This window comes from Melozone crissalis, unplaced genomic scaffold (genome assembly GCF_028551555.1).
Source record: "Melozone crissalis strain CALT ecotype California unplaced genomic scaffold, PUWL_Pcris_2 ptg000057l_1, whole genome shotgun sequence".
In the NCBI taxonomy this organism is placed as follows: Eukaryota; Metazoa; Chordata; class Aves; order Passeriformes; family Passerellidae; genus Melozone; species Melozone crissalis.
Window position 1 is genome coordinate 10,383,790 of NW_026535835.1, and position 24,802 is coordinate 10,408,591.

General features: G+C 46.7%; 1 protein-coding gene and 1 long non-coding RNA gene across 3 annotated transcripts in view; both read left to right on the forward strand.

Moving 5' to 3' along the window:
* The first annotated feature begins 710 nt into the window (after window positions 1–710).
* LOC128944298 (uncharacterized) lies at window positions 711–10,278 on the forward strand. The gene is made up of 4 exons (XR_008483787.1): window positions 711–1,074; window positions 1,174–1,258; window positions 7,866–7,922; window positions 10,204–10,278. It is a non-coding gene; the product is annotated as an uncharacterized LOC128944298 (long non-coding RNA).
* Window positions 10,279–14,429: 4,151 nt separating this feature from the next.
* The window catches only part of USP32 (ubiquitin specific peptidase 32), a 64,336-nt gene continuing 53,963 nt past the window's right edge, over window positions 14,430–24,802 (forward strand). For both annotated transcript variants that reach the window (XM_054287498.1, XM_054287499.1), the window contains exon 1: window positions 14,430–14,532. In XM_054287498.1, coding sequence (XP_054143473.1) covers window positions 14,475–14,532 — 58 coding nt within the window. In that variant the 5' untranslated portion in view covers window positions 14,430–14,474. The remainder of the gene's footprint in view (window positions 14,533–24,802) is intronic.

Genomic DNA, 24,802 nt, shown 5'->3' on the forward strand with positions numbered 1-24,802 from the left:
TGTATGGGAAGATGGGGAGCTGTGGGGTTTGCTGGTGGCTTTTTAGGCAGCAAAAGGATTGGGAAGGTGTTTGGAGGATTTTTTTTTTTGCTTTTTAATACTCATTTGAGGGGCAATGATGTTTGTCCTTAGCTGAGGGGCTGTCCCAGGCCTGTAGGAAGGGCTGTGCTGGAATGGAGCTGCATTTCCTCTCTGCAGCCCCCCCAGGTTTCAGGGAGCATCTGTCACCAGCTGCCTCCCCGGGCTGCCAGCTGCTCCTTTAGTGCCTCTCCTCTAATCTCTGCTACCAGCAGGAATTCGGGTTCGGGTTTTTCTTTACAGTAGGTTTGATTCCCTCCTGGATGGAATATCTTCTTGGAGCCTCAGGAAGAAATAAATGGTTTTGTTTCCCCAGGAACTAAAAGCAAAAGCTGGCTGGCTTCCCCTTTGTCTCTAGCTGGAGGAGAGAGCTGTTTACCTGTGGCCTCACACTTTTTTGTGGTCTTATCACTTCCAGCTATCAAATGACCACAGCTCCCTTCTAAACATGAAGCAGGCAAATGTCCCAGTAACCCAACAAAGTAGTCCTTGTTAGTCCCTGTTTTCAGGTTTCCTCAAAACAGTTTCTTGGTTGACACTTTTTTCTTTTTTTTTTTCCTGTGTCTATCTGATTCTAATTATTTTTTAATGAACTCCCTCAAGTCCATGTTTCTTGTGGACCTTTGAACTTCCTGGTGCAGCCAGCCTTTGCTCAGGAGATGTTTATGGTTGGCTCTGAGTTAACCCTTTGGAGTTTGTGTTCTCAGGGAGCTTGATGTCCTTTCCTGCCCTTGTACAGGTGATGCTCAGGCACAGAGACCACAGGCTGTGACTGATCTTGTGACCTGTTTCAAAGTTTAATTCCTATAGAATCAGATAAAGCTATGGATCAGATTGGATCTGTAAAGCTTGACTGGAAGCATGGGATGAGCAAACAGCTCTGAAGACTGTAAACATCACTCAGCCACCCAGAGCAGCAGGGAAAGTACTGCTGATAAACAGATTTCTCAGTAACAGGCTTCTCCTTAGACATGGATCAAGCCACAGATGCTGCAGGTATGGTCATCCCCTTAAATCAGCACAGCAGGAACACCTTTTGGGGATTAAATTTCCCATTTTCTCATCCATTTGCTTGTTCTTGATGTGCTTTTACAGACTGTGCAGTTGCTTTGTGTCCATCTTGAGAAGAGGGAGACAAATTCCCCCCCCAAGAGCAGAAGGCAGGATGTGGATTGTGCATGTGAGTACAAACTTCATCCTCCTCCTCCTCCTTCTGCTGCCCAGGTCTGGCTTGGGAGTGTGACCACTGACAGACCCTTTGCACAAAAATAAACTTTCATTCTGATGGGGAAAAAACCTTTTGTTCTGATGGGGAACAGGGACCTTGGGCTGCACCTTGGGTGTTCTTAGGGAGCTGGCTGGAGCTGAGACCTCAATTCCATCCCAATGTAATGGGAATTCAGGGTTATCTCCTTCACAGGTGATGGTGAAAGCCAACAGCAGTGAGATTTTTCTCCTGCATGACATCTCTCAGTAAACTGTCCTTGCCAGGGAGAAGCCTGGAAAGGCTTGGAGTTGAAGGGATTTTGTTTTGGAAGTTTACTTGCAGGCTTTCACAAAGAGAACTGCCCTGTGCTGCTGCCATGGGCTGACCAGTCAGACAAGTGCAATTGTTGTGTCCCTGGGACAATTGGTGCAATTGCTGCAGCTGTGACTCAGCTGTGCTCCTGTGCCAGGTCGCTTCTGGCACCCTCAGTCATCCCCAGCTGCACAAAGGCCTCTCTCTGTCTCTCTCTCTCTGAGGTCTCTCTGGCCTGGAGCTGCTCCTGGCAGAGTTGGGATGATTTTGCTCAGGAATTCCTCTGGTGGTGCTGAGCTCCAGCTGAGCCCCATGCCCACAGCAGGAATCACCTTGGGAAGGCACCTATGGGTGGGTTTGAAACAAAGGCAGGTTCTTGATCTCAGGCTGTCTTAGGGAAGTTTGGCTTTTACCCATGGCTGGATTCAATAATGACAAAAATCCATGAAGACAAGCCCTCCCCCTTAAGATGTCTGTGGCATTTTGCCTCCTGTGTTTTCTTCCTCCCCCTTGTCTGGATTTTGCTGTCAGCTCTGCATGTAGGAGCCTTTCACAGGCAGGTGCTGAGCAGATGCAAAGGGAATTTCTTGCTAACCTTGCAGTGAGGTTTGCTTGGCCCACCTGAGGAACATTACAATTGTTTGATTCAGATTAGGATTTTAGTGTTAGGTGCTGCTTTACACAAGATAAGCTCTGCAGAGGGAAGCAGAGGTGATAGCTGAGAGTGTAGCTGTGCTGCCTCAGCCTGGCTGTTGTGAGGACTCTGTTAGAAGTGGTTTGGGTGCAGGGGGTGTTGAAAATGCAGCTGGTTTCTCAATGCCTGTTCCCTACCACCCTCTCGCTGTGCCTGCTGCCTGCAGTTGTGTCACCTGTCCCCACTGTGACAGGCAGCTCCTCTCCTCCTCACCTGCAGAGACTGGAGCAAGGAGCAGCCAGCTGATGTCCTCACCTCTCCAGTCAAGGTGCCAAAGGGCAGCAGGCTCCTGGCTGGTCAGAGCCAGGAGAAATGCAGCCTCTCCAGCACAAGCTTTCCTCCTGCATTAGCAGCCAGATTAAAGCCCTTTAGGAGCTCCAGGGACAGGAGCTGGATGTTAGCACAGGCATAACCCATATTTGCATGGCCGTATCTGTGTCCTTGTGAGATTATAGCCCACATGGCATGTGACTGCAGCGTGGAATGGCTCTCCTGGCTTATCATGTGTACACTTGGCTCTGCAGAGGCCTGAGAGGGCCTTGAGTTCCCCTTGCAAACCCAAGGCTTTGTTCTCCCTTTCAGTGCTGGCTGCACTCGGAGCTCAGCCAAAGCCAGGGATGTGCAAGTGGGAGGCACAGATGGACTTCTCTGGCCAGCCTTCATCTGAGGAGCTTGCTGGATTTAGAAGTTGTCCATCACCCTAGTTCACTCCTGAGAGATCAGGCATGAGAGAAGCCTGTGGCTGTGTCCTTCCTCCTCCTCTGGGAGACAACACTGATTTCTCCTGGGAAGCCTCTCTGCTGGAAAGTGGAATAAGACAGACCACATCTCTGGAAATCTATCACATTATCCTGCCTACCTACAACAGGAATGCTTTGAAAGGATGTTCTAATTGGCTGGGGAAAATCAGAGTACAAACAGATTATGTCTCTCCTGTTTCTCCCCATGAAGGAAAGGAGCCCAAGTGCCAGTCAAACACACTGTACTGAAACAGTGCACCTCAGGGAAAACTCATCCCCTGACAGCTCTCCTGTGAATATTAATTTCTCTATTTGAGTGTCTTCATCTTCCAGGAGCTGTGCAAGTGCAAACATTAACCAACTCCTCTGGTGCAGCAGCTCTTGCAGTGCAGAGCAGGCATGGAGCCAAAAAGGAAGCAGTTGTGAAGATGTTGTGTGTCTGCTGCTGGCTGTTATTTGCTGCTTTGGGCAGATTTACCATGATTACCATGTGTGATGTGATGAATCTGGTGTATGTGATATATGCAGGCATTTGATATGGTATTTATGTACTGATAGGTCACAGGAAGGAGAGCTGATAACACAGATAAATGTACAGGTATTCTGCATTGTACTTAAACCAGCTGCCTGTACATGTGGTTTAGTTAAACATCAACCCCAAACACTGCTGCCAGATGCACTGCAGTGCAATGCTAAACAGGAATTGTAATGGGGAATGTTTTCCAGCAATCTGTCCTTACCAGGAGGGTGGTGAATGCTCCATTTGATGGAATGATTAATGATACTCAGCCACTGCTCCGACTGTAGGGGTGGAGGCTTTGCTAATTCCATCTGGAAATTCCTTTCCTGGAGCTGAAGGGTGATGAAGATGATCTTCTCCCTGCAGCTGGGTGCCTATTGGCTCCACTTACCAAATCTTGTGTCAGGGGAAGGGATCTGAAAGAGAATTTGGGCCAGTTTTTGTTTCTGTGTGGCATCATTAGAGGCATCTGAACCGCCAGAGAAGTTCCTTTCTGGTATCTGCAGGGAGTTGCTCATTTAACCACTTGTTTGCAATTAATGTGGTCTAAACACAAGTGGGATTGGTGACCAGTGGTGTGGGGAAACCAGAAACACATCTGCATCTCTTTTCTCCACCTCTGGCAGAATCAGGTGTGTTCCAAGTGTTCCCAGACTGGGAGACACAGGCAGCCCAAAGGGATAAGTGACCAACCTCTGGTGCTGGTACTCCTTCTCAAGAGTTGTATTTTCAGGTATTCCTGCACTATTTTAGTCCTCCAGATGTTTGTCTCCAACTTCTCAGCCAGCTGTTTGTGAGCTGATTGTTGGTGTTTGCCAATGTCCTATCACTTTTATAGCTGCCTGAAGTCCTCAGGAACTGAAAGAGCATTATCAGCTTCCTCCACACTTCTTCAACTTGCAGTCTGTGAGAAACAGGATAGTTAGAGGCTTTTGTTTTTATCATGCTTTGTAAGTTTTTAGGGGTTTATGCAAATTAAAATAGCACCTAAGGGATGGGCTCATTAACATCTCATCTCAAATTATTAATGAGATGTTAATGAGCCCATCCCTTAGGTGCTACTTATAAAATCAAATCTGTAACAAGTTAGGTATCTCTCTGAACTGAAAATAATTTGACTTCTTTTGTTAATCTTTTGGATGATGAAATATGAACTCTCTAGGTGATACTAGTCTTGGTCACTTCCTCTCCCCAGTGACTCAGAGAAGCCTGGAAAATGATGAGCCTGGTACACATCTCCCAGCTGGTGCTGCCTGGGGAATGGGGCAGGGGACAGCATGTCCCCTCTCTGAGCCATGGCACCCCCAGTTTCACAGCCCTTTTGGTGGCAGAGCTCTCAGTTCTGTATCTCCTTTGCAGGATTTTGGTGTCTGTCCCAGCCATGTTCTTTGTTTGTTTTTGGGTTTTGTGCCCTGGGGTTCCAAGGGCAGTGAAGCTCAGGCTGGTGGCAGCATTCAGCTCTTGTTCCTGTGCTGCCACTGCTGCCCTTTGCGTGCTCACCCTGCCTCTCCTCTCACTGCTGTGCTCCCCCCCAGTGCCCCGAGCCTGACCCTCATGCACAAAGGGTGCTCTGCTTGGAGTGCTGCTAAACTCCCACTGAACGCTGACTTCAGTTCATGGGTTTTCCAGAGGAAGTCAAGTTATGGTTTTCCTTGTATTTTGGCTTTATTCAAAGGAAAAAGCAAGGAAGTTCCCCTCCAGTCTGTCAGGAGAAGTGGCTTCATTTCTCTTTCTTAAAGCTTTGAGCAGCCTGTTATTCTTAAAATAAACCAAAAAAAGGGCAGTCTTCTTTATGGTCTCTTGTATGGTGGTGCAGGGGAGTAGCTGTAGTGAAACAGGCTGTGCTGAGATTGGCAGGAGGAAAAAAAAGCAGAGCATGGATTTTATTTCTGTGATGTTCTGATGCCCTCCTACCAGGCTGGAAATGCTGAACGTGAGCCTTTGTCTGGCATATGGGGATTTGGAGAACTGTTGCTAATTACAGCACTTGTGCTATCTTGCTTAAATGGCTTAAATAATATATTAAGTGCCTTTATGATCTCCCACAACATGCTGGAATGCACGGAAGTGCATATTCTGCTGTTTATAGCTTATGGCAGGAGTAACTTAGAGAATATTAATCTGCCCCAAAAATGGGGTTTGACAATTTATTGCTTGTGTAACTCCCCATGGGGTCTCTAGATGCTCAGATTCCGTTGTGCAGGGTGTTATTCATGAATTTCCATCTTGGAAGGTGAAGTTTAATCAAAAGGAAAGGCACTTGGATGGCTGTAGGGATGACAGGGAAGGGTCATGGCACACTGCTGGTCAAGCATTGTGGAGTTAGTTTCATGGCAAAGGTAAAAAGTGTGGAGGAGACCACAGGAAGTCTCATTCTAACTTATTTAAGGGATATTCTCATTATTTTCATTAATATCTAATTTGAAATTAGAAACATGTTACTAAGCATCATATCTAGAAGTGGGAGTGTTCCAGGGCCTAGATTAGCACTTACCCAGAAAAAGAAAGGTATTATGTCTGCTCAGGAATCTTTTTTTTACCCCTTTTCATGTTTTTATTTAGCAAAAATTCTGTTAGTCATCTGTTTCCACCCAGATTCCCGTGTCTCTTGCTTATAAATCTCCAATCTCTATTTCTGCTGTTGTACCTAATGTTTGGAGAAAATGTGAGAAGAGCGTGCTGTGAATGTCTGGTGTGAGGAATAACTGTGGAGCAGCTGAGCAGTGCTAGCCAAGGGCTCCAAGAACCTGGGAGGGCACATGCTGAGGGGGAACACAAATCACAAAGTGACAACAATGAAAAGATTGGCACATTCTGACCCTTAATCTGGTTTAGTTTGATATAGCTCTCTGTAAAATCACAAGTTCTGTTAGAATACGCTACTAATTAGCAATATTTCACCTATCTGAAATTAACAGGCTCTGCAGAATAGGAATAAAGAGGTATTTTTGTCTGGTTTATCTTGCTAGTAGCTTGAAAACAGGGAGGTGAGAAACTTGTGTCAAATCTTGAAGTATAATTTTGCAATTAAAAGACTGAGGAGAAAGTGTGATCTGAAGACCTTCAGTTTCCTCACCGTGCCATAAAATTAACAGCTCTCTTCATTCTCATTCTGTTTAATATTCCTGCAGAGAAGGAAGCAGAAAGAACTCCCTGGGCTGGCTGCAGGGGAATGGAGGAGCTGTTACTTAGGCAATAACAGGGCACAGCTGGGAGGGGTTTGGGCTGGCATTAACTGGGTAATGCCTGCACAATGCTCTGGATGTTAGAATGTGATTTATATCTAAAGCTAAAAACAGAGAGAGGCTCTCTGGGACACAGGAAACTGTTTGCAAGCACCTCCTGATTGGCTTCCCAGAAATTTTCAAGGTCATACATGCACCAGCTTGCAGGGATGCACAGCTGGCACCTCAGCACTAAAGCCAGAGAATCTCAACTCAAAGGCTGTTAGTGAAATGTGTGGGTAAAAAAGAAGGATAAATTGAAACTACCTGAAAGTGGAAGAAACAGCTGGGAAGTGATAAGAGAAAGCAAAATGAGTGAAGAAACTCTTGCCCATCCTTGTGGTGTCCAAGTGCTTTATAAAAACTTCAAATTGCTCCTTCCTTGAATATACCAATTTTCTTTTTCAAACTGTGACAATCTGGCAACCTTCATCTACCCTGAACTTGTCTTCTATTGCTAAGAATCTACTCAAGACTCTGCTCCATACTCCAGGCCTAAATTTTATTCCAATTGCTGGGTCAAAAGCTCTTCTGGGAGTACCTGGACTTTTACCCAGAGGCTGAGTGAGTACCAAAGGCTTTTATGGATCAATTAACCATACATTTTAGAAAATAAATATGCATGCAAATACTTAATAAGGTAGGCAAAATTCTGATTAACCCCTAATGCTTTACCTTGCTGCATGTGCACAATCAGTCCACAAGAGTGGCAAAGCAAAATGTTGTCAGAACTGCATGTCCAGAAGTGATCTCTCATGTTTGGGTTTGGGAATCCTCTGGAACACAGGGACAGGCACCGAGTGTTCAGCTGAAATGACAGGAAAACAACCTGGTTGTCAATGTCCTGCAGGGGCTCTCTGCTGGATTCAGGGGTGGGGTGGCTTGAGCAGATGGCAACTCCTCAGACTGTTTGAGTTGCCTTCTTGGCTTGATCAAACAGTGTTTCATTGGCTCTGATTACAGGCATGATGCCATCTTAGATAATGCCTCTTGATAAAGGACTTTAAGGTCCTTAATTACTATTATTAGCCATTTGACACCATAAAATAGAGGTCTGCTGTTTTAATGCCTGTTTCACCCCTGTCTGCAGGGTGTCTGGAGTCTTTACCAAAAACAGGGAGGTGGAACTTTTAGAACCTGATCAGAGGTAATGTGTGCATGCCAGCAGAAAAATGTGTGTGTGTGCACATTTGGATGTGCCATTGTCCAGAGCTCTTTCACTCTGTGTTGGGAGAGCACTGAACTGAGACATCAGCCTTTGGCAGGGGCACCAAGGCTGGCAGGTTGCTCTGTTTGGGGATGTCCTTTGTTCAATGTTTGAATCGTGTGAAACCTTAATTACCAAATAAGAAGCTTTGGCCTTCCCTTGCAAGTTCTGAAGCAGAATTAAGGCAAGTGCCAGGATGTGCCAAATGACACAACAGCTCTGGCTCCGTGGCTTTTGTTTCGCTCTGCTGCCCTGCTGTTTTGAGATGCGCTTCCCACTGGATCAGCTGCTGGCAAAATGTTCCCCAAGTTGGTCTGTGTTTGATGCTTTGGTGTTGCTTTCTCTGTACACAACAATCAAAGTGCTGCAGTGCTGGGGACGCTGTGAGCAGCAGCCTTTGAGCTGAGAAGAAAGCAGCCCTTTCTTTGCAGGGGAGAGGTGCCCTGTGGTGCATCCCTGACCGCTGTGTGCTGTGCTCTGAGGGCCACACAAACTCCTCCTTCCACCAGGCAATCTGGGCCTTCCCAGAGCAGAGTCAACATGAGTCACTTCTTGCAAAGCCACTCCTTTCATTTGATCTTCTGGTATTAATTATTTGCACTTCCTCCTGTCACAACGCTGGTGTTTTTTACTGCCCTGGATGGAACTGCAGAGAAATCCTTTACCTCCATTCCAACACCACAGTGGTTTCTGTCTACAAGGGAGCACAGAACTGCTTTTACCAAATACATTTCTTCTCCCATTGTTTCCTGATGACAGATACTACTCTTAATCTACACAGAGACAACACTTTGAAATGGGAGATCTCTATTTCCCTCAATTGTTGGTACGTTGATAAATCATAGCATGTCTCATTTTCTGAATGACACGTGTCTGGATTGCAGTCTGCCTCTTTTTTGTCACAGTTTTTCAGTGCTAACAACAGTCTTGCCAAAGCTCATCTGTTCCCTTAGTGTGCACTCCAGCAGGCTGATTAATTCTGTCACACTTTTCCTGTATAAGGCATAATCAAACAGGTTGATAGAAAAGCGGGAAGGACGTGATGTTTTTATCAATATCCAAGGCATTACACTTAACTCCTGACTGCCATTAGCTGTGGCACCCTGTTACTCCTGGGTTGGAGGAGCAGCAGCAAAGTCTGCCAGGAAGGAAGAGTTTGTCACTGTTCTTTGTGGGCCTCAAGTGTGATCGTGCCATCCTTCCACGCACAGGGAAGCCTTGCTTAGGAGAATATCAAGAGTGGAGGGTGCCTTATGGTGTTTTCTTCTCTGTCTCTCAAAGGCAACTGCAGGAAAAGTGGGGGACCACTTACCAACAAACCTTAAAATAGCTGTGAACGTGTGTGACGTGCCTCACTTTCCTGGGCTGTGGAGATCCTACTATTAATAACAGGAGTGAAATTATGGATTGAGCAGTGATGTGAGCAGCGCTTCTGAGCAGCTTTAAACCTGTCACGGGCTCCCTGAACACAAACAGCCAGGGCTCGGTGGCTCAGCAGAAACATTCATTAATTCTCTCCTAAAGGGGTGGCAGAACTAAACAGAGGTAGCCCACAGGTCAGATGAGGTCTGAGGGATGCTCCCACTTCCCTTGCTGCCCTTTCCAGAGCCTGGGCAGTGCCATCCAACCCCTGTTCCTGTACCTGCCACAACCTGATGTACAGGTCTGGCGTTTGGCATGTGTGGGTGTGCAGAGCAGGGCTGTCACTCCCGCCTGTGCAGCAGTGCCTGTCACCCCCACACTGAGCTGTCACCAGAGCTCAGCCCTCTGGGACAGAGGGACGCTGTTCTCTCCCCGTCCCCGCCCTGCTTGGAGCTCACCAGGAAAAAGGAGGGGATGAGATGGCTGAAGCGGAGCTCACCAAGAAAAAGGAGGGGATGAGGCGGCTGCTGCTGCTGCCGGGAACCAGCAGGGGATGATGCCAGGGCAAGGGCCTGGCTGCTGGGACAGGGGGGTGGAGATGGGCAGCTGCTCCAAAAAGTCATGGCAGTACTGGGAAGAGGGGATCTCTAGGGCAGGTGTGAAAAGAGAAGTGCCCTCAAACTGGAAATGAGAGAAAAAATCCCAATCATCTCACTCTGAGAGTCCCCTGGCTACACCACGCTGCAGCCCTGGTGAGCACTGCCCTCATTAGCATGTCCCTTCAACAAGGGGGGGTGGGTGACTTTAATTTCATTTTTAAATACTTTTAATAAATGACATTTTTCATTTTCCCCTGCAGTATTCCACTACAAAGCTCATACTGGCAATAGTGTGGGAGTACAGCCTACATGACAACAGTAGGAGGGACCTGGTAAGAATCTGCTCCTTTTATTTCCCCCTGAGTTCATATAAATCTGTCACCCTCTGCTACCACCCTAAGCCACTTGTTTCCTAGAAAATGTGGGATGTGATAGAAGTTTCACTTTGAATATTGTTCTGTTGTTCTCTGAGGAAGCCTTTTGTATTTCCTCTCTCTCTGATAACATCAGAATCAGGCTGGCAGATGATGATTCGGGGTATTTTTCTCATTCACCAGTTCACTGTAATTAGATATGAAGCCATTTAGCCCTGACCACGGCAGACCTGATTGAATCCTCATATTGCATCTTGATCTCTCTCCCACTTCCTACTCTTCTCAAATATTTGGGATGTGCCCTGCCACACTCCTGTCAGAGCTGTCTGAAGTAGGAAGGGGTAAAATTGTCCTGTGTTTGTCCAGTGCCAGGAAAAGTCCTTACAAAAATAACAATATCCAGGGTGGGGAGACAGGTACTGGGGCAAGAGGCACAGATTGAGAGCCCAGCAACAAAGTTGCATGTTTGGCTTCTGTTTTAGTGAATATGAATCAGGAAATCCTAAGGCCTTACAGTGCTATTCTCAGAAGTGTTTTTGAGCCCCTGCAGCAGTTCCTCTGCTGTTTGGCTCATCCCTTCTGAGTTCAGGCCTTCCCAGTGCAGCTCCAAGCCCCCTCTCCTTGCAGTGCCTGCTGTGGCCTGAGCTGGAGCCAGGGCTGTGGATTTTCCCTGTTCCTCAGCCCTGGACTGCAGCAGCCTGGCAGAGCCCCACAGCTGCTGTGCTGCCAGGCTCCTGCTGCTCCTGTGCAGCTGTAAATACCTGCTTTGCCTCAGATCCTTGACAGCGATGCAGAGACACTTAAAGATATTTGCTAAGTGCTCGTGAATTAGTTTTTGATTAGCGAATAATTAAATAAATTCCAGCAATCCAAAGGACACGTGCCCAGTTCCATTTGCATACGTAGCACTTCTCTGTGACAAGAGAGGAGCTCCATTCATCCAGTGCAAGTCTAAATTCGCTGTATCTTAATTTGATTTACCTTTGACACAGCATTTAAATAGCAGCAGCATTTAATCTTGTGCTCCCCAATACGGCTTCAGCAAAAACTTACTGCCAGATCCAACCCAGGGTTAGCACACACAGCCTTATCTCTGGGTTCTTGCTTCAGTGCCTTTGAGAACATGCTTAATTTAATCTGAACAAAGGCACTGCCATCGGGAGCTCCAGCCTGGCTCTCCAATCCAGGGGATCTTTGTGATTAAATTTGGTGCAGGCCACCGTGTGTACAATGGATCCAGTAAATGATTTTGAAGTGCTCTTCAAACAGAATTCTGCTGGTTCTTGGACACTGTCTGTACCTCTGGGACATGAGGGATGCTGCTGTAGTTGGGTTTTTCCTCAAGTGTCACACCTTTTCTTTGGAAAGGGGTCTGGGTTTTTTGGTCAATAGGAAGTGTTAGCCATTATTAAGAACCATCACTCCATCCCTTTTCCTTCCCACAGTGGAAGGAACCTCTCCCAGAGGGTTCTGCTTCCTCATTGCACCAAATGCCCAGTCAGCTGTTTGTGACTGTAACCTGGTGGCAGGATCTGATTTGTAATTATAATTTCAGTCATTCATTTTTTTCATGATTTAGCTGTCATTAAACCCCCCATACTGCCTGAGAGGGGGGTTTGTGTGAACTGTAAGTAGAGGTTCTGTCTTGACATCACAGATAAAAATGGAATAATTCTGCAAACTGTGGCTGCAGAGGCATTGGGTCAGAGTTGTCCTGGCAGGGTCCCTCAGTGCTCGGTGTAGACAAAACAGGCCTGGCAGTGTCCTGTGATCTCTGGTGAGCCCTGGTGCTCAGGGGCTGGCTGTTGCTCTCTAGTAAGAGCCTGAGGATAAACAGCCATGGAGAAATTGGCCTGAAAAGCAGCAGGAATTGGTGTGGAGCTGCCCTACCCCAGCACTGGAGCTGCTTCCTGCTCTAATTGCTTTCTCTAACTGCTCTGCCAGCTCGGGGCTGGCTGGGTCCCAGTGCTGCTCCTTCCAGGCAAAATGGGACTTGGTCATTATCTTTGTAATTCAGAGGAGAAACCAAAACATTAAAATATTATTACTGGACCTAAGGTCACACAGGAACACGACAGAGAAGTCAGCAATTAAACCCCATCTCCTCAGCTGAGAGTTAATGCTTTAAGAAAGGGATCCATCACAACCAGAGCATGGCTGTAGGGATGCCATGGAATATTTCTTTTAAGCACAAGATAAAACAGATTTCTTCAGCTGTTTCTGGTATTGCCAACTTAGGCTTTTGATTGACATGTTGCCATGTTTGTTGAATTCACTCTCAGATGTTTTAAAGATGTATTTTGTATCTAAACTGAAAGCTGCTCGGTGAGGAACTATGTTGAGAAGAGATATGTAAAGGTAGGGTAGGAATAAGAGGATGTATATATGTATCAAGGCAGCTTATATCCTCTCATTCCTCTGCTGCCTTTACATTTACCTTTGCTCTTTAAAGGATAAATACATAATCAGTGGCTGATGAGTGAAGCATATTTCCACCAATTAAATTTATATTTTTAAAAATCACCTAAGTTCTCTCCCTCATCCTCATGAGAGAGGTAAAAGGTCCCTTTATGGCAGATTTTATGCTTGAAAATGATAAGGTTTTTTTGATATGCCACAAATCTAAGATAAAAAAAGAATTCAGAAAAGATACAAGGAGCCTTTATGGAGCTTATTTCATTTGTAGTGTGTTTGCACTTGGATTACATGAGGAGAAATTTGGCCTTGGAGCCTGTGTCTCTGTAAGCAGCATTCCTGGCTTTGCATATCAGATATGAAATTTGTTTGGAATGTTTGCTATAAAAATACCTACGCATGAACTTACATCAGCGAGAAAGCAACTCCGGCTTGACCTTTCTGCAGCTCGATGTGGCAAGATCACTCCGTGCAGAAACAGTAACTGAGGGAATGACTTGCAACTGGTGTTTTCACAGGCTTTGTTTCAGGGCAGGAACAATCCTTGGAACAAGCTGCCCTTAGAAATCAGTGTTTTCTTTCAAACTCCTTATTTTCTGCTCGGGAGTGACCCAGGGTAGGTTACCAGGCTTAATGTTGTAACAAAGCCATTTGGGAAATCCTCCCATTCTGTGTCAGTCCTGGGCTGAATACTAAAAGCAAACATGCTGGAGAACAGCAAAGGGCAGGGGTGGTTTTGATCCTTTTACAATTCAGCCCGTGTTTCTGTTTCAGACAGTGAAAAGACATTTTAATGGAACAGGAACCTCCTACTGTCACCCCATGCCTGCAGCCCTGCGACTTAGAGGACTTTTTGAGGAGAACCACCGTGCCCTGAGAGGTTTGAGGGGGCTGAGGGGCTGCTCCCCCTGAGAGCTTTGAGGGGCTGATCCCCTATTATTTTTGGGGGGGTTGAGGAGCTGATTCCCTGTGTGGTTTGAGGGCAGTGAGGGGATGATTCCTGTGAGGTTTTGGGGTGCTGAGGGGCTGATCCCCTGTGAGGATCCGAGGGGATTGAGGGGCCGTTCCCTGGCGGTTTGAGAGGGCTGAGGGCTGATCACCTGTGAGGTTTGAGGGGGCTGAGGGCTGATCCCCTGTGAAGCTCCGAGGGGACTGAGGGGGCTGTTCCCTGCGCACTTTGAGGGTGCTGCGACTCTCACCCTCCCACTAGGGCTGTTCCGCCGGCGGCCCCATCGCACCGCAGCCTTTCTCCTCTCGCCGCTTGCACGCTACGGGAAGCGCTGACAGCTTTCGCAAGCGACACCTTCCGAAGCGCCTGTGCCGGGCCACAGCCAAGTCGTTCCTCGTCACACCTCCTTCCTCTGCGGCCGCGGAGCCAACCCGGAGCCGAGGAGGCACCGGCGCGGCCGCAGCGCTGCAGAGCCCCGACCATCGCAGCCGCCGCTGCTGCGGCTCCCCCTCAGCCGCCCCTGAGGGGACGCGCGACGGCGCCGCCGGGCGGGCGGGCGGGAGTGGGGGGCTCGGCGTTGGCCAATCACAGCCCCGCCCCGGCCTCCGCGCGCCCCACGTGACGCGGCGCGCGCGCCCCACGTGACCCGCGATGGAGGCTGCGGCGGCGGCGGCGGGGCGGGCGCGCGGCCGCCACCTCCTCCTCCCCCCGCCCCCCCCGGGCGGCCCCGCCCCCCCTCCCCGTCGGTAGCGGCTCCGGCGGGCGCCGCCGCGGCCATGGACTGAGCGGCACCATGGGCGCCAAGGAGTCCCGCATCGGCTTCCTCGGCTACGACGAGGCCCTGCGGAGGGGTGAGGGAGGCGGCGGCGGGGACGGGAGGCTGGGTGGAGGTTGGCGGGGAGGGGTGCGGGGGCCCCGCGCTGCCCCCCGCCAGCGGGCGGTGAGGCGGCACCTCCATGACGGACCCCGCGCGGAGGCACTCGCGCCGTTCGGGGGCTCTTTCCCCGCTGCCTTCGCCCCTCCGCCCCGCCGTTTATTTATTTATCTCATCTATTTATTTATTTATCTCTCTCCCCTTCTTTAAGGCGGCCCCGGCAGGGCCCGGTGCCGTGCCCTCCCCGCCGCCCCTCGGCCCGGCCTCCGCCTGTGGCCGGCCGGCGTGAGGCGGGCAGCGCCGGGCTCCCGGTGTGGCGGGGCTGTCACCCGGCTCCCGGCCCTCCCGCTCCTCGTGTTTACCTCCCCGTGCTCGGGGATCACGCAGCTGCGGCTCCGCATGGCAAGATGGATGTGGCGTGCGTGGCCCGGGCTCGGTGTCGCCGCTTTAGCCCGGTTTAGGGTCCTCCCGGAGGATTTAAAGAGCAACTAGCGAAGGGAAAACATAAACAAGCTGAACGGGGAACGCTCGCAGCTGCGGGGCTCCAAGGCGACGGCAAGCTACACCCTGGGAGCTCCCTGGCTCTGGAAGCGATAGCCAAGTCCAAGGACAAAGAGGGACAGGAATTGTCAGCAGTAAATGCTGTGCAGGCAGGACAGGTGTCGGTAATTGTTGCCCTGTTGTGCGTTCCCGTGATGCAGCGCAGGTAAAGCAGCTCACCTGTTTGATATTTAAAGCCCTGATAAAATTCATAAGCTCGAGCCAGTCTATGGCTGCCCTTTTTATTCCTGCTCGCATGTGAGAGGCATGTCAGGAGTGATAAGGGAGAACTGGGAGGAACCGCTGGGTGTTAACTGAAAAAGAAACAAATTGACGTGAAATGGGGTTTTTGTTAAATATTTTCTTTTTTTTTTTTTTTTTTTTTTTTTTTCTGGTGGAGCCTCTGAGGGATGCCATGTCAGATAGGAAATGGAGCAACGTAGTGTCAAGCAGGAGAAACAAACGTATGATTCAAAGTCACTTGTTACAGATTTTAAACATAACAGCCCTGAAGGATTTTCACTGCTAGTGAAAGTATGGGAAGTCTTTGAGAGCTCTGGTGCACGTATTTTTGGAAGAGCTGGAGTTATAAATGCAGCTTGGTAGAGGTGTGAAGTTAAATATATCAGGGAGCGTTTGAAATAAGCTGTTTGGTGGAGAATACAGTCATTTGGTCACAATGTATATTCCAGGGTTCCTAAATAAGAAAAAACAAGTGTTTTGAGTTTTAAAGTTAGATTTAAACTCTTACATTGCTTCAAAATCAAGGCAGTTGTTCTTGATGCTTCATAATTAATAAGATTGATTTCTTCTTAATAAGAACTTATTTCTGTGCAGTGAATATAATACTTTTCTTTGTTACTTTTTGGATGTTTTTCTTCTCTATATGAGACCTTCAATACTGTTTTTCTGTAGGAAACCAGGAAGGTTGTTTTAGGCACTCTGTTATAAATTGATGTTTTGCTAAATAACTATGTTGTTTACTTAACCAGTGAATCACTGTATGTATAAAACAGGCCAGTTATCAAAACATTATTTGTTAGACCATTCCTACTTCCACAGAACCTTGCTGGTACTTGTGGCATTTCTGTGGACACAAGCAGAGATAATGGATGAACGTAAATGTTAAAAAAAGAAAATCAAATATATTTATCTCCAGTTAGATCCACCTTCTCTACCACTGTTTCCTGGTTCTTAAATGGTGAGAAAGTTTTGGATTAGGTGGTATTTGTACAGATTTTTCTGCTGGGAATTCGTTATGAGCAATCAGTACTGGTTACCTGTACTTGTGCTAATCATTCAGAATGCTATGATGGTATTTTTGAGTCACCAGTTTGAATTTCAGTTGTTCAGAATATCTGGGAAAAATGCTGCTTCTGTCAGCTTCAGAAAATAAGGCTGACTTTTCAGCAGCTTAATTTATTGCAATTCCATTTTGGTAGTAAGCAAAGGTTGTGAAGGTGAGGGGAGTTGTGGTTAAAGGCTCACAATATAAATAACTGTAGCTAAAATGTAACCTCTGCTCAAGGAGATGAAAGTGCCTGAGCTGCCTGGTGCTGATGGCCTGTTCCACCCTTGAACAGGAGACAGTCCTGCTGTTTTATTTTCCCCTTTTTCCTTGGCACAGGCAGCTGACAGTGCTGTGGTGACGTGGCCCTGAGGATGGGCACGCTGGAGTTGTCCTGTGTCCACCAGTGCAGGTCACAGGAGTGTCACCAGCCTCCCTGAGATCTGTCTGCCTTAGCTGCCTGCAGTGGAAAGCAGGATGCTATTTTAGACGTCTCTTTTTATGAATTTTGCCAATTGTGGTCATCTTATTTATAGTAGCCAGAGGCACAGAGTGGTGTTGCTGTGGAAAAGGTATGAGATGAGAAGTGAGGAGAGCTATTCCTGACCCCTCAGACCTCCTTCTGAGGATGGATTCTTTGTGAGGAGATGAAATCCTTGGGCAGGTCATTAGAGGTGAAGTCAGAAGTGCTTTGTTCCAAACTGAGCATAAAATTGTCAGTTATTTTATCAAACTGAATTTGTGGTGGCATGAACTGTTACTGTGGCTCTTGAGCTTGTTGTTTTTTTCTTAGCCAACAGCAATTTTCTGCTAAGGGCAGTGCTGCAAGTCAGCCAGTTCTTGTTTTGGTGGATTTTCCAATGTTTGTCCCTGATTTCCCACTCCTGTCCTATCGCTGTGTCCATCAGGCTGGCTGGGTGCTGTGGCCTTGCCAGGGAGATGGTGCTCAAAGTCTGCCTTGTCTTTTAGTTCTCCTGCTGCCAGTCTTGATATCCAATTCCTCAAACAGCTGTCTTTATAAAAACTTTATAAAATAAAGAATTTTATCACTCTTGTATTAGCTCCTGTATCAGCACAGCAGCTCCTGCACTGTCCTGTGTTGTACATGCAATATTTTAATAAGAGTTCTAGGAAAGAGATTCCTGTGTGATATTGGTGGCCAGTTTAACTCAGATCCCTATGGACTGTATTTTTCAGTGGCTGTTAATGTGTTTTGCTTCAGTAACTTTGAGAAGATAATTGTAGTCTGAGCATAAATTTATGGAGGTACTTGTGAATTAGGAAAATGTAGAATCTGCAGTCAAAGTTTGTGTGAATGCTGCTTAGAGCAGGTGTAATTCAGGCCATTTCCAGCTAAATTATCTATGCTAAATATTGAGTCAGGGAACCACTTAAAAGAAATGTTGGTGAATAATCATGGATCTGTCAAATTTGGGGCAGAGAGGAAGGCGGAGTTTTCCTTCTGCTCAGAGCAAGGTAAAATTTTTGTTTCATGAATGCACCACATCAGCATGGTCAGTGAGCATAGAATTTGGAGAAATGAGTGACTGCTGATAAATCCATTTAATTGTGTTTGGTCGTGTGCTCAGTGATCTCTGAGAAAAAGAGCAGAACGAAAGCACAGAAGCAGTGCTGGTGTTGGAAAATGTACATGCAGCTGAAATGCCAGCTAACAGCGAGGCAGAACTTGCAGGTGTATCAATTGCACAGGTTTTGCCTCTGGAGAGTTCATGGCATGGTGCTTTTTAGGGCAGTTTTCTTCCCTGGTTGTGTCTCTGAGATGGCATCAACTGGAGAACACCAAAGTAACAAAAACCCCCATAACCCACGAGGAGCTCGGTGAGTGTGTGCAGTAATGAGTAATGTGTGATGGGCAGGGGATAAATCTTGCTAATGACCTTTTGTGTCTTGATTGAATGTGAAAAATAGCTGCATTTGTTTTATTTAAATCAAGGCAAATATATCTGGTGTCTGATCATTAACATCCTCCAGCGTTCAGATGTCATAAATGTGACAGGAGGATGATGGAAAACTTGTGCAAATATATCATCATCTAGTTGAGGCTGTCGGTCTCAGCCTGGTGACAAATCCATGGACTCAGCCCTTCAGCCCATGGAAAACTGCTTTTTATTACTCCAGATGATGAAATTAACTTTTTAAATCCCAGCCATCTTTTAGGAAAAACACTCAGGGAACCATTTTGGTAGTTTATTCTCTTCTTTCTGTATTCCATGAAGGAGAGTGTTCTGCTTTATTTTCTCTCATAGCTGAAAACCAGAGCTTGACCATGATAGGGAGGTGAAGGTTCTTTGGGATATGTTATTTTCTAAGGGTACAAACCCGTGCTTTTCTGAGCCTTCAGTTCCAGAGGCATGTGCTGAAAATGCCTAGAAGTCTCTGAGCCTTTTTTTTTTAGCTATCAGAATGAATAGAATCCACTGTGGAGACAGTCTGGATTCTACAGCAAGGCTTGTTCTGTCAGCCAGTATTTGATGGCTTCAGGGCTCTGTCGTATGATGAAAGCAGGTATGAATGCAGAGCTTCACACTTCCTGTTTATAGAGCTGCAGAGCTGCAAGTGGCTGCTCAAATTCACAGAGCAGTAATTATTTCACAACTCTGGCATTCAGTTGTGGTGCTTGTTTTGGGAGGGCACCTCAGCAGGCTCTGCTGAACATGTATTTCAAAGGCAGGAGTGACTGGGGGAATTCTGCTGAAACTTCCATGAACTGGTGAGAAGATGCTCCTTAGAATCACAGACTGGTTTGGGTTGGAAGGAACCTCAGAGAGCATCTTGTTCCACCCTCCTGCCATGGATGCCTTCCATGAGACCAGGTTGCTCCAACTGGCCTTGGACACTTCTCTGAGGAGCCTGTGCCAGGGCCTCACCACCTCACAGGGAGGAATTTTCCAAATATCCAATCTAACCCACTGTCTGTCAGTGTGAAGCCATTCCCCTTGTCCTGGCACTCCCTTGTGAAAAGTCTCTCCCTGTGTTTCCTGTCAGCTCCTTCAGGTACTGGGGGGCTGCAATTAGGTCACCCCAAATCTCTTCTCCAGGCTGAAGCATCCCAGTTCCCTCACCCTTTCCTCCCAGCAGAGCTGCTCCATCCCTCTGATCATCTGCACTGGCTCCAGCAGCTCCTTCTGGATTGCCCCTCAGGGCTGGGGGCAGCTGTGCAGGTGGGATCCCACCTGAGGGATCAGCATCCCCCATTCCTGCTGCCCACGCTGTGGGGTCAGCCCAGGGCCCAGGGCATGTGCAGCCTCTCACCCACAGCACTCCCAAATCCCTCTCCCTGCAGCTGATCTGTTGGACCAGAGTTGGGTTTTCATCTGTAATTCTGCAGCTGCTGAATTGCAGCCACCACTTTCTCCTTTAGCTCAGGTTCCAAGTTTGGGGAAGTGAGCTCAGGGGGTTTCAGCCTCTTGCTCAGGACTCCCCATGTTATTTCCTACTGGAAATGAGGAACAGTGCTGGAGTGAGCTTCAGTCAGCTAACGGTAAATTTCCTTTCCTGAGGTACCTCTGTGGTCTTTAGAGGCTCTATGAAATACCAGTTGAAAATTTACAAATTAGGGGCAAATATTGCCTCCTGCTTAGGCTGCTGCAAGTGCTGTGGTGCTGTGGGAGCTGATTGCATCCTTTTAGGAGGTTTTCAGTAATTCTTAGATGGTTCCCAAGCACAGCAGAAACTTGGTGATTGCACAAGTGTTGAGTGTGCAGGGAGTGATGCAAGTCTGAGAAAAGAGGATTTAAGAACATAGGTGTTTCATAAATAAGAAAAGGTTGATCATCTTAAAGGAAAAAACCTTCAAAAAGTTGAATTATGATTCAGTAAATGTTGGGAATCCTATGGTTCCTCACTTCTCAGGTGAATCATGTCCCTAAATAGGAGCAGGCTGACAATATTAGCTGCAGTTTTGTCCTGTCAGCGTGTTACTGGAGACTCCAATCAGGGCAGGCAGGAAAGCTGCCAGGGGAGTTTAAATAGATGTCATTCCAGCCACGGGGCTGGAGGTCACAGGATAAGCTGGACAAATCCTCATTTTGGGTGTTAAATATCTTGATATAAGTGAAAAGACCACTATCAGGCTATTCTGTATGTAATACATTTTCTTATCTTGATGTAGACTGAAACTGAGTCCTCAAAACATTTATTTGGATTATAGATTATATGCCTGTGTATCTCCCAGGTCATAAACCTGAGCTTTATTTCTTGGATTTTAATCAATGACATCAGTGGTTTTATAGTTTCTAATCAGTTTCTGGTTTTTTTTTCATGTATATTTAAAAAAACCTCCTGTAACATCAGAGGTTTTTTTAAATATACATGCCCAGAGAAAGTTGTTGAACTTTCATCCTTAGAGATTTCCCAGCCCTGCCTGGACAAAACCCTCTGGAAGCTGGTTTAAGTTCAGCCTTGACCCAGTTTCAAGCACAAGGGTGAACCAAGTGACCTCCTGAGATACTTTCCAACCTGATAGATTCTATAAAATATTTCTGTTCAGCTTGAATTTTGTGAAGTCTTGTTTTGATGAAGTCCTAAATCTACCTGACAGTGTCCTACAGAGGAAAAAAAAACCCAAAAGGACAAAAATAGAAACTAGGAAGTTGTTCAGTGTGAGATGAAGCATCTCTAATGAAATGTGAAAGAAAAAAAAATAAGAGGGGACTACTTTGAATCCTGTTTACTTGACTTGTAACAGTTTCAGGCTTTCTGGCTGCTGGCACTGTGGCAGGAATGAGTGAAACAGCCCTCACCCCTTTGCTCTGCTCAAGGGAACTCAGCCCACTGTCTCCTTTCATAAAATAAGGAAGGCATTCAGTTCTTTAGTACTCAAGAAAATGAAATCAGATTCAAAAATGGGCCTCAGAAGGGATGACAAGGCTGAGAATGAAAAAGAACACAGTAATGTGATGAGGTGAGGCATGAAGTGTCTATTGAATTCTCTAAATTAGGATTATTGTACAACTCCTGCTTTGAGGTAGGACTGAGTAGGGTTTTTCTGTATTTAAAAACCCAGGTGTTACTAATGTCTGTCATTCAAAAAGTGTCACTATCTCCTGAAAAGTGAGTGTGTCCTTGGTTAGCTTGTGAAGTCATACATTGCTATAAATCATTTGCTCTATGGGAGGTCTGATGAGTGCAGAGCTCTCATGACATCTCCATCACTTAGTTATTAATTATTATTACCATAATCCTGCTCTGTTCTGGTCCAGGAAGAAGTTCTGAATACTGTGAGCACACAGAAAGCTGGTGGAGCAGGGGTAGGACAGGTGTGGCGTTTTCAGACAGCAGAGCTGTTTCTGCCCACTGACCTTGGTTATTTCCAGCCTGATGTAAGGCAGACCTGCCCAGCTGGGGTTTTTAGGGCCTCCTTCAGGCTCCTCTTTGCCTGATGCTTTCCTAGTTTGAGTTTCTGTATAGAAAAGAAAGTTCTGTGGGTTAATTCTAATTAAGACTTTCAATTCTTAGTCATTTAAAACCAAGTTATTTCTTAATTTGTTCCATTCCTTGAAGCAGGTGCTTTTTCTATAAGTTGTACTTAGTCTGAATTATTGTGAATGTCCATGTGATATTTGCAGTATTGAAGAACTACAAAAAGCATCTTTAACATTTAATTTTCATATGAAAAGGTCATTTACATAATGAGACAATGAAGCCTTTGGGCAAAGATGAATGTAGAAGAAAAATCCATTAAGGTAGATTCTGCCTAAGAGTTTGAAAGGGCCTAATTCACCAAACTTTGAATGCTGGATTATTGCTAGCACTTACTGGAATAAAATTCCCTGCTTGCCTAAAAAGAGTGGCAAAATCCTAATGCACATTTTCTTTTGTGATTTCTTCAGGGACACCTTACCTTTGTTAGTGATGGCTCCATATCTCATAGGCTGTGTAGCTTTAATGTTTGCAGCAGAGCTGTCTAATAGTAATTTTCATTTCTTTTTTTATATAATGAATTTGAACACCTCTGAGAAATGGGGATTTTTATGGGGTTGTATTTACAGCTGAGCAGGGCTGCCATGGTCCCTGCAGGTGGGGCTTGTGTGGCAAGTGCATCACTTTGAAATGCTGCTTTATTAAACTGATGTGGAATCTCTTCTGCATTTCTGATTTTCAATGGCTGTAAACTGAGTTCAGGTCTTGGTTTGACACTAAATGTGCCTGCATGTGGGTTTTTTGTAGGGGCAGCTCTGCAGGTGGGATCCCTCCTGAGAGATCAGAGTCCCCCTGATTCTGATGTGAGTTATAATCAATCAGAATTTTTCTATGTAGTCTATTAATTGATTCATTAGAATTAAAGGAAATTCCTTAGTTATTTTAGTGTATTCTTGGCACGTGCCTAAGTCCTAGAGATGTGAGACTCTTGGTTTAATAAACTAAAATTTAACAAAACCATTTTTCTTATAAAAATAAGGTAACATTTGCAGCAGGGCCTTTATTTGGTGTTGAATAAAAGGAGCTGGCTGAGAAAGGTTGGGACAAGGGCTAAGCAGGCAGTGTGTAGTGCCCAGGGTTCATTTCCCATATAAATGTTATTTAATGTGGGGTTGGTACAAGCCCTGGGATGGTTCCTCAGTGAGTCATTGCCTCCCCTGTGCTCAGCTCTCACAGCTGGGGTGACCTGGCAGAGGCAGTGACAGCCCTGATCCCCAGGGTGCTTAAATCCTCCTTTAACCTGTCCCAACCCAGGACAGGCCTCTCCCATCCCATGGAAATGTGGTTGTGAGGAGGAGCCAGGCGTTAATGGTGGTGTTAATGGGGTGCCCGGGTTCCTGTGCCCAGCCCCAGCATTCTGTGCCCAGCCCCAGCATTCTGTGCCCGGCCCCAGCAGTTGTGTGCCCAGCCCCAGCATTCTGTGCCCAGCCCCAGCAGTTGTGTGCCCAGCCCCAACAGTTCTGTGCCCAGCCCCAGCATTCTGTGCCCGGCCCCAGCAGTTGTGTGCCCAGCCCCAGCATTCTGTGCCCAGCCCCAGCAGTTGTGTGCCCAGCCCCAACAGTTCTGTGCCCAGCCCCAGCATTCTGTGCCCGGCCCCAGCAGTTGTGTGCCCAGCCCCAGCAGTTGTGTGCCCGGCCCCAGCAGTTGTGTGCCCAGCCCCAGCAGTTGTGTGCCCGGCCCCAGCAGTTGTGTGCCCGGCCCCAGCAGTTGTGTGCCCAGCCCCAGCAGTTGTGTGCCCAGCCCCAGCATTCTGTGCCCAGCCCCAGCATTCTGTGCCCAGCCCCAGCATTCTGTGCCCAGCAGAGTTCCTAGGGCAGGGATGCTCCTGGAAAGCAGCAGGACCAGCCCTCCCTGGTGCTGGAGCACTGGGCAGGCTGAGCTGGGCAGAAAGGACTCTGGCTGTGTCAGACTCTGTGCTTCTGACTTTGGAATGGTTTTAAACAGTCCCTGAGCCAGTGTGTACCTTACAGAGAGCTCTGACTTCCTCTGCTCAGGGCTCCAGGGCAGCTGCTCTGAGCCAGCCACCAGCAGCAGCTACAAAGGCAAAAGGAACCTCTACCATTTATTTTGGTGATTTTTTAAAATGTCCAAACCCTTTGAAGCTGTTTCACTCAGTTTAGAGTCTGAATTGGGCCCACAAGCTATGAGAGGCAATGTCATTAGGCCAAAATAAGAGAGAATTATATTCTGTATAAAAATGTAGGCTTCATCCTTTGCAAATAAAACCTACTACAAGCCCTTTGGAATTCTTCCTCCAAACCAGTGATTTTATTCACATGGTGTCTCTCTTTTTGTCAGCTGGTCTTTCACTTGTCATCCACTCAGTTTAATTTCATGTTAAGTGTTTAATATAGAATGGATGCTTATGTTTCTTTTGTGTTTGAATGGATGTTCCTTATCTCAGATCTGGTGACAATGGCAGTGCTCAGGGTTTGTGACAGATTCCTGAGCTGAAATATTTTAACAGGAATTCCTATCTGATTTAAGCTTGCCTCTTCCAGTTGGAACTCATTGCTACCACCACAGTTCCTGGTGGAGAGTCCTTCCTTCTCCAGCTTCCCTGTGAGCTCCCTTCACATGCTGGAATGGTTTCAGATGATTGATTTTACTCCATTAGTTTGCAAAATTTGTTCTTTTAAAATTCTGAGACCTTGAATGAAATAAAAAAGTGGAAGAAACACAGAGAGCCCTAAACAGAACAGGAAGTACCAGATTGAATAAGTCTGTGGATGTGGGGGAAAAAGAACTGAAAGTATTGGGATAGTAATTATGAGAACTTGAGTTTTGCAGATTGAATTTGTTCTAAAAATGAACTTGAATGTGGCATCATGAATGTATTTTGGGCTGAAGAAGCACTTCTTTTCAATCCCTGTTTCTGGCTGTTAGGTGTTATCCAGAAGCAAAATCTTACCCTGGAAATTTCCTAGTCTTGTCAAGATTTCTAGCACGTTTTCCCTCGTGATGTGGTACAGTTAAA